Genomic DNA, 17,226 nt, shown 5'->3' with positions numbered 1-17,226 from the left:
TATCTAATCGCGTTCTACTCATTCTACTCGTGTTCCCCACCCACCTCATTTCTGTTCGTCTCGGTGGCAATCTCGCAAGTGGAGGGCGGAGGCTACCATGCGCCACCCTTGACGCCGCTCAGCGTCCGGCTCCCCTTCAACCCTCCAACGGCACCAACATCGACGGCGCTGGCGACCAAGTGGCCAGGAAAGTACCCAATAGTGCTAGTGCGCAGGTCATAGTGGCTCCCGCCCGGCATGCCGGCATACACACTGGGCACATTGTATCCAGCACTCATGGGCGCCTCCCACCTCCTCCCGTGCCCTCCGCCACTCATCTCGATTTCGCGCGGCGTCATGTCCAACTTCTCGGGCGGCACAGGCGGCAGTGGGCTGAGCCGGTCCCGCTCGCCAAAGTCGAGTTTGCCCAGTCCATCCAGGTCCAGCTCGAGTTTCTTCGGTTTTCTGCCAGAGCGGCGGAAGTTGCCCCCCGTCAGTGCGCGCTTCACTTTCGTCCAGCCGCGCTTCTTCTCCTCGGGCTCCGTCACTGTCACGGCCACAGCGGTCGCAGCTGCTGGTGGGGCCGGATCCAACTCGGCCATGAGCATTGTGCGGCTCATACTCGCCTGACGCGGGGGCAGGGGCGGGAACTCGGGCTCGGTCGACGTGAAGCTCCAGGGCGGGGTGAACTTGGTCCCCGCCGCTTTGCCGGGCACAGACGGCTGTCGTCCGATCTGGGCTGGTTTGGCGGGTTGGTCCTTCTTCTCCTTCTGTGGGGGCTGGGGCTTCGCCTTGTCTCCACCGCCGGCGGCCTTGGCGGCGTCAGGCTTGCTCGAGCTGCCGGCGGGGCCGGCGGCGGCGGGGGGCGGTCACGGAGCACGGCCGAGGGCCGTTTCTCCACCACGGAGGGCGGTGGGGGCGGCGCTGACTGGGGTCGCTTGGCCGGTTCGGGGACGGACGGTTTCCGCTTCGGAGATGTGGTCGGTACGCCCGGGACCGAGACGGAGGACTGCGCGAAGGGGTGTCCTGCGGGCACGCCTGAGAAGCCCGGCGCCGGCATGCTCGAGTATACTGGGCCTGGGGGGTGCATGCCGGGCAGAGGGAGGGAGGTACGCGAGTACGGCGAGGGCATCGAGATGGACATGGTGATGCGATTATCGGGAGAGGGCGGGGCGGTCTCGGCTGTGTGACGGGGTGACTAAGAGGTTGGCCTACGGCTGTCGGAGCGAAGACGATAAATCGTCAGCTGACCAAGCAGAAGACAGGTCTGGTAACTGTCCCTCGACAATGGAAGTGATGGAGAGCCAAGAGAGATCTTGATGGGGGGTTTGGCCGCGCCTTTGTCTCTCGTCAATGTCTCGCGGATGATCGAACTTGGAGCGCCGGCTGAGTAAGTCGCGGAACGCGAACTCGGTTGCCTCGCTGGGAAGTTGCTGGGCGAAGTCAAGAGTCGGGATGGGAGAGACTGATGATGCGAGCGAGACAGGCCGCACTTAAGAGTTGAGACACGTCCGGCAAGCTCGCAAGCTCTGTCGCAGCTGGCCGACGAGATGGGTGTCACCGGGCCTCGCGCCGCGCGGCCGTGCCGAGATAGCGGCGCGTGGGATAAGCCTGGATGTACGTTGTAATGTGCGCACGGCGACTGCACGACCGAGGCTGGGGGCGGGCCTCGTGACTGCTTGCTGGCGTTGCTGGCGTTCACGCTGGCTGGGAGTTACTGGCTTGCAGGCTCAGCCTTGCTGACCGAGGGAGGAGTGACACAGCTGCCAAGCAGGCTCAAGGTTTGAAACAAAGAACCTCCGAGCACGTCGGACTTGCTCTTCCACCGTGTGGTGGGCACCGGTTGCGTGCTGTTGTACGCGTCGCGCGTGCGTGTGTCGTGTGCTGCGTGTTGTGCCGTTGAGCGGATGTTGAGCGAGTGAGGACTGGTGTGAAGAAGAGTTACGACGACGATGGCCGAGGGGCATCACGAAGTCCCACCGCGAGGACGGACTACTTATGCGCACCCGAGGCGACGGCTCGTGCTCTCGCCAGTCCAGAGCACGCTGAGAGGGGTGTGTGCGTCATGAATTTGTAGAGACGTAGGCGCTCTCGTCTCTCGTTCGTCCTCGTCCAACACGATCAAAGTAGGGAGCAGCAGGGTCTGCGGGAGGGGGTGGATGCTGCGCCGTGCAGCCGAAACCACTCCCTTCCTGACCAGTCGCAACCTGTGGCAGAGCACGGCGTACCAAGCATCCTGGCCGTGCTGGGTGTCGTCTTGGACGGTTGCTGGGCATCCCAGGGCGCGTCTTGGGTGCAGGTCAGTGCGTCTCAATCAATGACGGTGTTGGCGCGCGCTGGCTGCTGGCGGGCGCGGGCGTGCGCCACAGCTGGCTTTGACCGCCGCCCAGGAGACTGGCGACCGCCTCACCAGCCCTTCCAAGCCCCGAGATCCAATAGGGTGGGGTGAAGCTGCACCGTGTGCGAGGCCAGCAAGGAGGTGCTGTATCAGCAGCATCTGGGCCGGTCCTATCGTAAGTTAAGCGTATCAACCAGTGGTCAATGGTCAGGATGCATAAGGATGGCTGAGGATCTGCTCCGGGGCAAAAGATTAATGAAATGCCTCAACCTGGCTCAAACTTTCCCGATGTTCCCCCCTTGGCAGGCCGGGCCAACGTGCGTCCTCGCTCCCCACTTCTCCCTGTCGAATTCGTGCATGAAAATCCCAAAAGTGTGATCAGCTATCGAGAGAGGCGCGGCCGGCGCTGTCTCAGGCGTACAGTGGCCAGCCCCGCGTCCGGCCTGGGTTCCATTCCTGCTCGGCCCTGGACCTGGCGCACAACCCTCCGGACCGGTACCCGTGCTGGATCCACTGCATCAGGCCGAGCCAACTCGTGTCGTCTGCATGGACTTTGTGTCACCTACACACCTGCACACCAGTGCATGCATGCGAGCCTGTGTGCATGTCTGACATTGTGATCCTTCTGCGCAGTGATGCGGGATGGCATGATGGCTGTGAGACAAGGAGGTTTCCACGCTGTCCGAGGAAACGTCTCGCGTCGTATCGACCCACCTCCCTCGTCGCTCGGAAGGAGAGAGCGTACGGCAGAGCGACGGAGGCCACCGAGCACAGCAGCACGACGGCCCAGGCTGTCACCCCCACCGTACACGGAGCGCCAGGACCTGTCACGGGAGCGACCTTTGTCGTGCCAGTGGCATGGCGTTGTCGACTGTCCGGGTGATCGGTGCCTCTACGCCACCAGACATGTCCGGGATGGACGCCGCAGCGATCAAGAACGTCTTGCATTCCTCCGCGCGCGAGGAGGCTGCGAGGAGGCTGACACCAGTGACTCTCTACAGACGATGGGTCCAGCGCCAGTCAGGTAAAGTAAGGAGGGCAGGAGCATCTTATGCGGAGGGGCGGCGCAGACGCCGCGGAAAGTGCGCATGAACGAGCGGCGCCGTGGTAGCTCGAGTGTGCACTTGAGGGCAAGGCAGGGTGCTTATTTTGCGAATCTAGACAGTCTGGCGGTTCGATTGCCCGGATACTGGATACTCAGTGGTACAACGTAGGCGGAGGCATGCACACTCTCCTAGCGTACTTGCCACTCCGAGTCACACCACTTTCACCGGCAACTCACTACCGTAGTCCCATGCAGACAACACTAGACCATAGTCTCACCAGCGAGCCAGTGGACACGGAGCTGTGTCCCATTCCTCACGACTGCGTCCTATCGAAATTGGCAGTTGCTTGAGTCGCCGCACCATATTCGCCGCACACTATACCACAGATTCTGATGCAGATTTTCGATGCAAGCCTTCGAGAACACGAGAAGCAAACAGTGCTCGAGACACTGGCGTGTGCATCACCACCCACGGCGCGGAACACCGGTGTGAGTGATCGGCTCTCGGGTTCTAGTCGCGGATGACTCAAAATATTGCATCAAGTGCCACCCGATGGGTCGCTGACTAGCGTCTGAGTCATGCTCCACCGTACGCTGAAATGTCGGTATGCACCAACGTAAGCGGAGTTTGGGTGGACGGAAGTTTTTTTGCCACCCGGTGCTAGGACGCACTCCACCACACACCAAACTGTTTGCCACCCAACACGCCCAAACAGGCACCCGACCCACACAAGACACGGATCGTAGCCACCATGAGGGCTTCTGCTGGTGTGTGTATGCAGTGAGACAGCTCACGATGCGTGTGATTGCAGTGTCCCGCCAGAGCACTGATGAGATGCAGCGCAAGCACACGAAAAGTGAGCGCCCAGCAAGTTCTACACGGATGCAGAATTCACTGAACGCAAAAAAGCCCACCCCAACTCGCAGAGAGGAACTCTGCAAGCCAGGATGGGCTCTTTGCACAACAGACAAACGGTTCTCGGAGAGCGCCGGGCGACTGTTGTAATAATAAAGAGGGGAGCATGAGGAAAGGGACGGAGAAAAAGAAGAAGCAGGAGTTCGGAAAGAAGAAGAGGAGGGATAGGTGCAGGTGCGGTTAGGAGAGGCAGCGGATAAAAGAAGAAACAGGAGTGCGGAAAGAAGAATATAGGGGGGATATGCAAGGAAGACGAGTGTCAACAGCATGCTTCAAACGTAACCTGTCACTGCGCGCACCCTTACTGTGTTTGTGATGGAACTCTTCCAAAGAGAACCTTTGACGTCCTTTCGTTTCCATCATCGATTCACCGGTTTGCCGATTGAAAGCAGACAACTGGATCGTTGATCCGGTTCCACTTTTGTTGGTCAAGTTGGCGAGTCGCACTCAAGATTCGTTAACTGATTGAGACCAAACACTGGCAAGGGTTGCGCAGCGCATAGAGCCGAACAGTCCTCAACTGTCCTGCTGTGTAAATGAGAGAAGACGGAATCCCAACGCCACAACCCGGCTCACAGGGACTCGCTCACGCACTCGGGTCGCGTACAAGCGCTACTTCAGGACCGACGACAGACGTGAAGGTCAAGAGAGGTTGCGCAGACGCATGGAAGACCGTTGTTATGCTCGCGATGTAGCCAGGCGGGGGAAGGCGATCGTTTCTCTAACAATCGTCCAATGAAAGACGGATGGTGAAGATAGGCCACACGGTAGAAAGAAAACCAAAGAAGAAAGAAAAAAGACGACAGTACCTTGAACGGAGTTGTCCTTGTTCCTCCCGAAGACCGAAGTCGCGACAATGAACGGTAGTTCTAGTCCGAAACGAATATCCAGGTGGAAAGATGCCAAACGATCGTGGGGACGGTCGCGGTCCTCGATAATTAACCAAGCGACGCAGTCACCCTTGTCGAGTCGATGGGTTCGATGATTTTCAACTGGCTGTGCGGTAACCAAAGAGGCCTTGACGTTGCAGAAAGGAGACCTCACCTTATGCGTAAGCACAGGCAACCAGACAGGTAACCAACATTAACCGAAGGTCATGGTGGGGATACGAGGGTTATGCCTCGCCCGGTAGTCGAAATCGGTGCGCTGCAAACATGCAGCGTCGAGCTCGCCGGACGCTCAAGTGCTGAGGCTGTTGTTGCAGCCTGATGTCGATGAAGACATGGTTGAAAGAGAGAGTGGGTGGTTGAACGAAATGTCGAACAGAGATGAGATGTAGATATAGAGATGTGTGAGGATGCAAGATAGAGTAGACCGAGAGTGTGTATAATGGATCGCCCGCCGCCGCTGGGATACCCAGAAGGGGCAAGTGCCAGGCTGGGGTATCCAAGGCCAGCGTAGGCTGGCCGGCCTTGTCAGGCATGGGACCCGAGGGGTCGCCGCACACATACGGCAGCAGGGGAAGGCACTGGGCCAGAGGGGGGACTGGCTTATGCAGTGCACCGACGGTGGCAAACGCGGAAGCAGATCCAGCCATAACCAATGTTGGCTGGTGATTGGAAATTGGTTTCGTCACCCATGGCTGGTATGCCTGACCGCTGCGGTGCGGGGTGAGGGCGCCACGGTACGTGGTTTGAGGACCAGACTAACGGAGTCTATTGTGTGTGCATAGTACGGGTGGTTTAGCGTCGTCATGTGAGGGTTGGCCCGGGCTTGAACGGGCTGGGCGTCCCCACCATTTGGCTTCCAAACGAGGGGGGCACGTTTAAGAGATGCTTCAGCCTATTGTATTGACCAGTCACAGATGCCAGCAAGTGCGACAGTCCGCGGCCCCGAGAGTTAGACAGCTGAGACAGTGCGCGTCCTGGTGTCCACGGTGAAGCCGACTGGGCGCGGACTCTATTCTCGGTGGCGAGATAGCCATTAGCCATTCCGGCCCCCTGCCCAGTACCCAGCGGTCTGGCAGCCTGCGGCCGCCAGGAGACAAGGCGGCCGGCTACCCCGCATACCTCACCGCCCATCGGACGAAGGCGAGTCAGCTGTTCACAACAGCCACCATGCGTACCATGCACGCACGCACGCACCACGAACAATCGGTGCACCTTATCGCCCCCACAGTTGTCTATGGTCACGCCCACCAATTCAGTCTTATCGTCATGCATCATGGAGCGCACGACGTAGCCCAGACCGCCTTCCCCAGATAGTGAGCTGATTGCCAACGCGTATCACGCTGCAACACAGTGCGCTATGGTATGCGTTCGCCCGATCGCAGTCACCCGCTGCAGTCACCAACATCCGGTCAAGGTTGTCAGAAGGCCGAGGGCCGGGCGGGGTTGGCGGGGGCTCCAGTTACAGAGCCAAGAGGTTGAAGCTACTGCTGTGCTCTGCGGACGTTGTGCAGCTACTGCCCTGTGTCATCTCGCCCCGTTCGGCCGTGCGAGTTCATCCACTCATTGAGTCTGATTTTGCCGTTAGCGGTCTATGCGGGTCCGTCAAGCTTCGGTGGAGCGTGCAACCCTCGTGCATGGCCGCCAGCTCAGTCGCAGATTCCATACAAGGGTGGGGGTGGCCGTGTGGATCACCGATCGGGTATCTCATGGTTACTCGAAGGCATGCTTCTTCCACACTCCCCGCACCCCGCCCGGTTGTGGCACAGACCGTGTCTTCGCTACCGGCCCATTTACCCACCGAACGTCAGCCGAACCGATATCTAAGCCAACGCAAGCCACAGTCATGTACTCCCAGGTCATGCAACGGTCGTTCCACTCCAGGGAATGACTTGATGCACTATACTTAGCCACCCTTTCAGCGAGCAGCGCGGTTACGGTATGGGGAGGGCGAATCGGAATCGACAGTCACAAGCCGCCCGTGCACATCTTGTCTCATGTTTCGTTTGCCTTGATTCCAGAATTCAACGCTATGCTGCTTTGTTCTTTTCGTCAATCGCATCCGCTGCGGCTGGAGCTGGACCGATGTGGTCGGAGACTGGTCTGGATCCCGTTGCAAGGGAGCAACGGGGAAACAATGGTCGCAGAAGCTTCATGATATTCGTGTCAAAGCTCCCGGCACTTTGAACGAACGGGTCCACCGAAGGCCGGGCCAACTGTGCTCCTTCGCAACACGTTCCGCGCTTCTGAATTCTGAACCCAAATCAAGCAGCCTGCCAACCTTCCCGTTCCAGAGAACAGAGGCTTACCCATTGCGAGCTACAGGCGGCCACTTCGATGGTGATCTTACGCACGTGATTGACTGAGCACGTGGGCAGATCCTTTTAGTTTTACCACGATCGAACAATCAAGTGAATGATTGCCATGGATTTCCCACGGTCTCCGTCGCAGGGCGGGGGGTGTTGTCCGCCGTGGGAACTTGAATGCGACCATGCAGGCAATCCGTTGCCCTTGGGTCACGTGTAACAGTCACGTGCTACTCACGTGCACATGGCTGCTGATAGCTCTGGCGGATGACGTAACGTCGATCACCGCCTGATGTCTGCAGACAGATGTCGAGGTGATGGACACTTGTCACTTTGTCCTGATACTGGGAGCTACCCGTTTTCCGGAGGCAGTGTCTCGTTGCTATTCCTGTTGGAAGTCGAGACCTCGGACATTCTGCGTCACGCACGCTCGGGTGGCACATGCGTCGACAGTGGAATTCCACAGCTTGCAGCGAGAAGATCGTTGTGGTCGCATCTCGCAGAGCGCTCGACTGTTGCCGTCTGAGTCTTCTATCCGCGAAACTTACCTTCCTAGAGCCACGGGTCATGAATTACAAGTGTTCAAGTAGCCTCCAGTCGGTATGTGTGCTGTTCCGGATGAGCGCGGGATCTCGAGGGCCACTCCACTCGTCCCAAGTGACCGATGTCAGTCGTCTTCAGACGACACTTGGGCGCTCTCGGGGTCAGTAAGTTTCTTCGCGCGGTAACTCCTACGAATGAGGGGAGGAGAACAGAACGAGTGCAAGAAACTGTCATGGGGTGCCACGGGGAACGTGAGGGGTGGCGATTTATCAACAACGAACCCTCTCATATTCTCTGCGAACAGACATTGTGCTGCATTGCCCGTACAAGGAACCTGTCTCCTACATAGAACAGACCTGAGATCAAGCTCGGCAGAGCTGCCTAGCCTATCCTGTGGGATCGGGAAGCAGGAAGAGCTAATGCGAGCACCGTGAACGAGGAAGGACGGGATTGAGAGCACGCGGCAGCCACGGAGCCACTAGCCACTGATGTGCATGATGTGGAGGGCTGGGCCCCCACCTTGGCGCGCCAGCACCGCCAGGTGATTACGAGAGCAGGGTCGGGCAGGGGCACCTCCACCTGGCTGATGCCTGGAACGCGCCTGCCAGCGCAGGCCGACCATCTCGAAACAACGCAGCAACAGGCAAGAACTGCTGACTGCATGCACAACCCCAGCGCAGAAGGCGAAGGTCCGCACTGAAGATCCCCACATTCGAGATGCGACGCGCACTGGCTCGGAATCGAGCCGAGGTGACATCAATCGGGTTCCCGCCGGCATGTCTGAAATTTCGACCCTGAAGGACGACTGACATCCAACCACGACACTTACTGCAAGCGGACGATCCGGCCTTCCTCCCACACATCGTTCACACTGGCACCGCATTCTTCTTCTTCCTCTTCCTCCTCATCACCACCTCTTGAACAGTGGACATCTGTGAGATAGCCTCCAGTGATTGACCACCGTTCAGAGACACCGATACCCCTTCTGACCGATTTCCGAGTTCCGTCGATCACCCAGCCACCTACACCTTTCCCCACATCGGTCTACGCTTCCCTGTGCAGCAACAGCGATGTCGTCCAAGACGACCAAGGCGCCCACCGCCGCCAACGGAAGGCCACGTCCCCCGACGCTTCCCATTCCCGACCCTCCCAAGAGCATCCCGTCCGCGCCGACGAGCGCACGAACTCCTCGTACCCCCAAGACACCGCAGGATGAAGCCTTGAACTACTTCGCTCACGGCGACAGCACAGTTCGCGTCTGGGAACTCGAGCTCAGTGAGGACGGCGGTCCCGGCAAGGAGAAGAGTGTACGTTAATGGTCGCTTGCCGTGCGTGCTAACAGCCCCAGTACGTCCGCCTGCCTCCGCCGACAACGCCATACGTGCTGCGCTTCACCATCCACCCGGGCGCCAGCTGTACCCGGAATGGTGTGCTCAAGAGCGACTTCCCCATCGACGGTGGAGTGTTCGAGCGCGGCATCTGGAAAGAGCGCAAGCTCCCGGAAGACCTGAGCAAGTGAGTGGTGGCTAGAGCTGCGCCTGTGGATCTGGTCCTGACGGCAGACCTGTGCAAGTGGATCTCCCGATCTCGGCACCCGGCGCATTCTGCTACTACATCGAGTACGACGACGAGGAAGGCAACCGCCGCAAGTCGCCCGAGGGCTATTTCAACGTTGACCCCATCATCTCCCTGCCTGCTCGTCAGACGTTTGAGATCCAGCCCGGAAAGGATGTGCTCAACGACTCGAAGTCGGGAGCGGTGCTTGCCCAGAGCACTGCCGTGCCCCTCGACGGCCTCATCATCCTCTCGATTATTGCCAAGTGGCAGGGGAAGGTTACTGACTGGGACAAGTACTACACCGAGTACAGCCGGAGGGGTTACAACATGATCCACTACACGCCTCTGCACCCGCGAGGCAGCTCTGGTAGCCCTTACTCCATCACTGATCAGCTCTCGTTTGACCCGACTCTTCTGTCGAACCCCAAGGCCAAGGACGGAGGGCAAGCCGAGATTGAGCAGGTCATCGCGCATGCCAAGGAGACGTACGGCCTCGGAAGTATCACCGATGTCGTTCTCAACCACACTGCCTTTGACGCACCGTGGCTCGAGGACCACCCAGAAGCAGGTGAGTAATGCCCTGCCCGTTACGCTGACTAATGTCAGGCTTCTCCCCCCACAATACCCCGCATCTCGCCCCCGCCGTCAAGCTCGAGGACGCCATGCTCAAGCTCACTGGCAAGCTTGCTTCGCAAGGACTGCCTACCGAAATCAAGTCCGAATCCGACCTCACTGCCCTGTCCAAGGCCATCAGCGGAGCTATCGCGCAGGCGAACCTGTGGCAGTACTATGCCATCGACGTTCAGAGCGAGGTCAAGGGGGTAGAGGATGCGCTCAAAAGCGGCAAGCCCGTGAAGTGGTCCGGCGAGTCTCTGGAGGGCAAGACGCCGGAAGAGCTCGCCACCATTGCGGTCTCAACGCCTGGGTTCATCGAGAACTATCGTGCCTACGCGGCTCCGTTCTGCACCAAGATCAAGCCCGAAGCAGGCGCCGGCTTCATCCAGGCTGCCTACCCCAACGAGGACGTGGGCGCTCAAACAAAGGCGTGGGGCAAGGTTCTCGACATTGTCAACGTCGACCTCTACAAGGAGTGCGATGAGGACCTGAAGGCTGCCGAGGAGAGCATTGTTGGTCGCATCAAGTACACCAGGCTTGACGACCACGGCCCGAAGTGGGGAAAGATCACGAAGGAGTAAGTCGTCGAGACGATCGAAACTGACTCCCAGTTCGCCGTTGGTTGAACCTTACTTCACGCGCATTCCGAAGAACAGCAAGACGGCTCGCTTCCCCGAGGAGGCTCTGGCCGTTGCCAACAACGGCTGGATGTGGGCCGCCGATCCCCTCAAAAATTTCGCCGAGTATCCTTCGAAGGCTTACCTCCGTCGCGAGGTCATCGTCTGGGGCGACTGCGTCAAGCTGAGGTATGGCAAGGGGCCGGAAGACAACCCATGGCTCTGGAACCACATGACAGAGTACTGCGAGACCTTGGCGGGCATCTTCGACGGCTTCCGTCTGGACAACTGCCACTCGACCCCGTTGCATGTCGCCATCCATATGATTGACGCCGGCCGCCGAGTCAACCCCAACCTCTATGTCATGGCGGAGCTGTTCACGGGCTCCGAGGAGATGGACGTCAAGTTCGTTCGTGAGCTCGGAATCAACTCCCTGGTCCGTGAAGCATACAATGGAGGCGACAACAAGGAGTTCTCCCGTCTTCTCTACCGATACGGTGTCGGGAAACCCATCGGCTCAATGGACTCTGCGGTTCTGTCCAGCCCGGGGGAGCTCCCGCCACTTGTGGCGAACAGCGCTCCGCGACCGTGCATTATCACTCCTCTCCAGGGCTCTGTCCCCCACGCTGTCTTCTACGACGTGACCCACGACAACGAGTCCCCCGCCGACAAGCGCACCGCCGAGGACGCCCTCAGCACGGGCGCCCTTGTTACGTTCACCAAAGCTGCTCTCGGATCGAACAAGGGCTTTGACGACCTGTATCCGAAGTTGCTGAACCTTGTCACGGACTCGAGGCTGTACAACGTCAGCGGCCCCGAGGAGAACGGCATCGGTCGCGTCAAGCGTGTTTTCAACTACCTCCACACCCAGATGATGGAGGGCGGCTACGAGGAAGGTCACGTCCACGAGGAGGGACAGTACATCATGATTCACCGTGTGCATCCGCAGACGCATAAAGGTTACATGCTCGTTGCCCACACCGCCTTCAAGGGAGACCAGGGCCGAGGATTTGTGAACCCGATGAAGCTTTCGCGCACGAAGGTCCAGTACATCTTCGGCGTCAGCCTCCGTACCCGAAGAGAAGAGTGGAAGGACGACGACAAGGTGCACTACGGCATCCCGTCCACCCTGGAGGAGATCCCCGAGAACGCAGTGAAGATCGCAACCGGCCAGGACGACAACGGAGACTACTCCGAAGTCGTTGTTCCCGAGCGTTTCGACCCGGGCAGTATCATGCTCTTCCGGACCGACATGGATGAGATGTCGCCGGATCTCGACGAGTACTGTAAGGAGGGCGCGGACGCTGCGATGGCGGACCTAGACCTCGTTGACTTGAACGTTGTCCTCCACCGTGCCGACGGTGAGGAGCGCGATGCCACGTCTGGTGCCGAGGGAACTTACGACATCCCCAACTACGGCAACCTCGTCTACTGCGGCCTCGAGGGTTGGATGGCGCCCCTTCGCGACATCATTGCTAACAACGACCTCGGCCACCCCCTCTGCGAGCATCTCCGACAGGGCCCCTGGGCGCTTGATTACGTCGTGAACCGACTGCAACGCGACGCCGAAACCTTGCCGCACCTGTCTAAGCCGGCAGCCTGGTTCAAGGGTCGCTTCGACGTGATCAAGAAGACTGTTCCGTCCTTCATGCGCCCGAAGTACTTCTCGCTTGTCATCTTCGAGGCTTACAAGGCCGGTCGTCGGGCGGTCATGGAGCAGATGTCCGAGCACATTCTCACTGGAACTGAGTTCACTCACGACCTAGCCCTCTGCGCGGTGCAGATGTACGGCCTGGTCAAGTCTGCCAGCATCAACCCTGCAAAGCCTGTGCCGTCTCTCGCGGCAGGTCTGCCTCACTTCACCGCAGGCTGGGCTCGCTGCTGGGGAAGAGACGTCTTCATCTCTTTGCGTGGACTCTTCCTGACGACCGGCAACTTCACCGCTGCTCGTGACCACATTCTCGCTTTCAGCTCCACCCTCAAGCATGGTCTCATTCCCAACCTGCTTGACTCTTGCCGAAACCCGAGATACAACAGTCGTGATTCGCCCTGGTGGATGATCCAGAATATCCAGGACTACACCAAGATGTGCCCGAACGGCCTAGATATCCTCAAGGACTCTGTCAAGAGGCGCTTCCCGAAGGATGACACCTGGGTCCCTTGGGACGACCCCAAGGCGTACGCTTGGAGCTCCACCATCGCGGAGATTATCCAGGAGATTGTACAGCGCCACGCCGAGGGCATTGAGTTCAGAGAATACAATGTGAGTTGCAGAGTTCCAGTGGGGTTTCAGGGCTGACATGCAGGCTGGCCCCAACCTCGATGGCGACATGAAGGACGAGGGATTCAATCAGAAGATCTGGACTGATTGGTCCACGGGTTTCATTCATGGTGGTAACCGTTACAACTGCGGCACCTGGATGGACAAGAATGGTTCTTCCGAGAAGGCAGGCAACAAGGGACTGCCAGCGACCCCTCGCGATGGAGCGCCGGTTGAGATCACGGGACTGTTGAAGAGCACTCTGACCTGGCTCGACCAACTGAGCGCCAAGGGTCAATTCCCCCTTCAAGGGTGTTGACGCGACGGGTGGGTTTCACAACGCGTGCTGTGCAGCTGATGTTCCAGTGGATGGCACCAAGCGCCTGGTGACGTATAAGGAGTGGGCCAACCTCATCCAGGCCAACTTTGAGAAGCACTACTACGTGCCGACCGATGCTGCCGAGGACGGCATCTTCGTCCTGAACCCCAAGCTCGTCAACCGCCGTGGTATCTACAAAGATGTGTACGGCACTCCAGAGGACCGCGCGTTCAGCGACTACCAGCTGCGACCCAACTTCCCACTGTCCATGATCGTCGCCCCCGAGCTGTTCACCCCGGCTCGTGCGATGAACGCCCTGCGCATGGCTGACGAGGTTCTCCGTGGACCGCTCGGTATGAAGACTCTCGACCCTAGCGACTGGGCCTACCGACCGGACTACGACAATGAGAACGACTCGGACGACATGGCCGTCGCGAAGGGCTGGAACTACCACCAGGGTCCAGAGTGGGGCTTCCCTCTGGGCTGGTTCCTCAATGCTTGGCTCAAGTTCGACAGGGAGGCCGGCGATGGTGTCCACGACGAGAAGAAGACCCTCTACAAGGTGGGCAACATCCTTCTGAAACTGAGGGAGCACATTGAGCACGATGCCTGGCGCGGTCTGCCCGAGCTGTGCAACGCGGGCGGCAAGTACTGCAAGGACTCGTGCGAGACTCAGGCCTGGAGCGCCAGTACGATCCTGGACGTGCTCGAGTCGATGCACAAGATCGGTAAGAGCCAGCAGCCTGCCGGTGCTGCTAAGGCGGCCCCGACCAAGGGGACCTCGTCAACTGGCACAAGCCAGCAGGCAGCCACGGCCAGTTCCTCCAAGGCCCCGGCCAAGCAGACGTCGACGGCCGGTCGAAAGGTCTAGGAACTCGTCCAGGTATGGGAAGGTCGGGTGCAAGCGATGAGCGAGAAGCGACAACGGCGGTTGCGCAGTAGGAAGACGTTGTAGAGTAGCCTGTAAGGCGATGAAGCAGCCAGTCACCTATACCTGTGTGTCCATAGAAATCATGCATTTGAATTACAATCAGTCACCAGTCAAGATTAGCAGTCAGTAATTTGGGTATGCAGGAATCAGCAAGGGGCAGTGGGACGGTAACTTAGTCGACGTCCATAGTGGGTCGTGATAGTTTCTGGGTCATGCTAATCTCTGCGCTCTCAGTGAAGAGTGGGAGTGCGCGCGTGAGAGCGCGTACGTGTGGAGGACGACTGTCGTCTGCCCCACTACTGTGCGTCGATTCATTCATCATTCTGTCATTTCAGTCATTGTCGAGATGTCCTGTACGTTTGCTCCTGTGACATCCGCTCGCTACATTACCTACCTGCTCATGTTCCGAGATCCGAGAATTTTTCACCTAGCATCTCTCGTCGCATATCGAATATCGCGCAATTGGATTATTTGGAACAGGACCAGACCGAGACTCCGACGTCAGCGTACCGAGAGCACCGAGACATGTCGCTACGACAATCACAAAAGGTGTAGGGGATCTGTTGATCGAGGAATGAGGCTGCGCGAGGGTGAGGTGGTCGCCGAGCGCGCCGGCGGCGGCCCGGCGAGTGTACGAGAGTGTGCTGCGGGCAGAGTGCAGACAACGAGACTGTGCCAGGTGAGCGGACAGATCACGGATCAGGGGTCGCCAGGTCAGGGCCATTCAGGACATTCAGGAGAGATTAAGCAGCAATCAGGGCAATCCGGCGAGGGAAGCAAAAACGATGAATCGCGCGTAAACGTCCAGGCACGTACCCTGCGCCCGGCTACGAGAAGGGATCGTCCGCCCCCCCCTAGGAACCTTAGAAAACCTGGGACAAGTGAGCCAGGAACACGCTAGCTGCTCCCAGCGCTTCCCATATTTGCCTTTTTGTGTGCCGCTGTGTTTTTAATTTGCCTCCACCCAATCAACCAAGTACCGAGTTTAGCCAGTTCATTTTAGCTCACCGTCACCGTCTAGCGCGTCTAGTTCGTGCATATGAAAGTGGCCGTTGCAGTGACGTCAGGGGTCACTTTCAGGTCCGACACGCTGATAGCATCCGATGTCCGGTGCCGACACGGCGGAGTTGCTGCTCTCCGCGCCCCCAGTCGTTCACACGACGACGCGATCGCACAGTTACCCCTCCACCTGCCTCAACCACCATACACTGGCCAGACTGGCTGGGAACCATCAGCATTCATAATCATGTCACCTAGGTGTTCATGCAGATCTCGACCCAATTCTTGGGGCAAACGTCGCTTGAGAAGCTCCAGCACGCTTGGGAACGCATGCCTCGCTACCAACCTTGCATGCCCGCTGATCCGCTGACACGGGTAGGAGTGTTGGAGCCGCTGCACCATGCACCAACGGCACAGCCGTCGACGAGTTCCATTTCTCAGAAGCTCAGATCGATTCTCAGAATAGTATCCTCCCAGAGGTGTTCAAAGGAGGTGCGCCACACCGCATTCACGCATCGCAGCGCATTTGTAGCGCATGTACCTGGTACAGTTACTTCCTCGCCGAGACAGGACGTACCTTGAGCAAGGAGTACCTCGGTGCAACCTATGCAAACCATGGATGTACAGGGGGCGGGTACGCGCACGCATGAGATTCCGCGATCCGTTGCGCGATCCGTCGTGCGATCGAAACCTCTCCTCGGGAATGAATAGCGGAGAGCCGGGCTTGCTCCACTGTGGGTCAAACTATGGATTCCCGGGAGGTATGCCGGGTGGCACGTACATTGCTGCTGCTGCGCGGTGCGGTCGGCGCACAGCATAGCTGGTAAACTGGTTGGTCGCCGCCGTGCTCGTGCCGACGGTGCCGCTGGAACGAGGTGCTCCGTAACGAGGCCGCCAAGGCCTGTTGCCGACGCACCACTACGACGGAATCGGAGGCGGAGCAACGTGCCAAGTCGGTCGTGGGAGGCCAGGGGGTCGGGCATGCATTCACCCATGCATTGAGCGCGGAATCTCCGGTCACTTCTGCATCAGCCACACCACTCCGCCACTCCACAGCCGTTCGTGGCGGAAACTAAGGATACCCGTTCTACTAGCGGGCGCCGGTTGCCATGCACGTCGTCGTCGCGATTGCATGCTTGGAACCAAGCAACATGCTAGCACGCCACTATCGGAAGAGCGCTTGCGTGCGCGATGGGTGTTGGGTGTTGGCGTCGTCGTCGTCGGAGCATGCAAGGCGGTGCAACGGAATGGCGAGGGGCCGTGGTGTGATCGTGAAGGTTGTTGCTGCACGGCGGCCGCTAACGTACACCACAGACAACCGCTGCAATCTGCAGCCGCAGAGCATAACGTATAACGGTATGGCGGTATCGGCGGCATAACGTACTGCCTGCCCCTGCTTCGATGCTAGCTCACCGAAGCCTGAATGTCACGACTGCTCGCTCACAAAGGAAAGTTTACCCGTTTACGTAACTCTGCTCCCTAGAACCTCATCGCCGAAAGCGATCTCGGACACCCAGAAGGCCAAGTACCGATGGCGGAGGTGGAGGACAAACCCGAGGAAGCTCTGACATCGTTTAGCGTTTCGCAGGGGCCGCTGGGTGGAAGGCGTCGAACGTCTGCAATGCCAACCTACACCGAACCCCGTACCAAGTCGGCGATGGACATGATCTCGTTTACTGGAAGTGCTGCGTATGCGTGCAGAAGGTACCGGCGAAGGAAAGCGCTGAAACTTAATCTGACTTTGTGTCCCAGCGAACTGGTCGAACGATCACGTTCGCTTCGACCACTGACACTAGACGAGCCTGCGAGAATGTCACCACCCCTCTCCCCACTTTTGACTACCTTCTGAGCCAAAAAAAGTCCACCGATCCAACAACTGTCACTTCCAAAACCCGGTTCCTGTCAGAAAGAAGT

General features: G+C 58.8%; 2 protein-coding genes across 2 annotated transcripts; one reads left to right on the top strand and one right to left on the bottom strand.

The window, feature by feature from the left end:
- Window positions 1-92: 92 nt before the first annotated feature.
- A1Q1_04894 (uncharacterized protein) lies at window positions 93-1,039 on the bottom strand (the record flags this gene model as incomplete). Its single annotated transcript, XM_014321710.1, has 2 exons — window positions 93-810; window positions 909-1,039. The coding sequence occupies 2 exons, from the start codon at window positions 1,037-1,039 to the stop codon at window positions 93-95; spliced, it is 849 nt and encodes a 282-aa protein (XP_014177185.1).
- An 8,045-nt stretch (window positions 1,040-9,084) lies between these two features.
- Window positions 9,085-14,253, top strand: A1Q1_04893 (glycogen debranching enzyme; the record flags this gene model as incomplete). The annotated part of the gene is made up of 7 exons (XM_014321709.1): window positions 9,085-9,321; window positions 9,363-9,529; window positions 9,577-10,139; window positions 10,178-10,763; window positions 10,843-13,066; window positions 13,110-13,356; window positions 13,430-14,253. 7 exons carry the CDS (start codon window positions 9,085-9,087, stop codon window positions 14,251-14,253), a joined length of 4,848 nt encoding a protein of 1,615 aa, XP_014177184.1.
- Window positions 14,254-17,226: the final 2,973 nt, after the last annotated feature.

The sequence above is a fragment of the Trichosporon asahii genome (assembly GCF_000293215.1).
Source record: "Trichosporon asahii var. asahii CBS 2479 unplaced genomic scaffold scaffold00071, whole genome shotgun sequence".
Taxonomy (NCBI): domain Eukaryota; kingdom Fungi; phylum Basidiomycota; class Tremellomycetes; order Trichosporonales; family Trichosporonaceae; genus Trichosporon; species Trichosporon asahii.
Note: the sequence above shows the minus strand (reverse complement) of the source record. Positions and strands in the feature narration are given on the sequence as shown.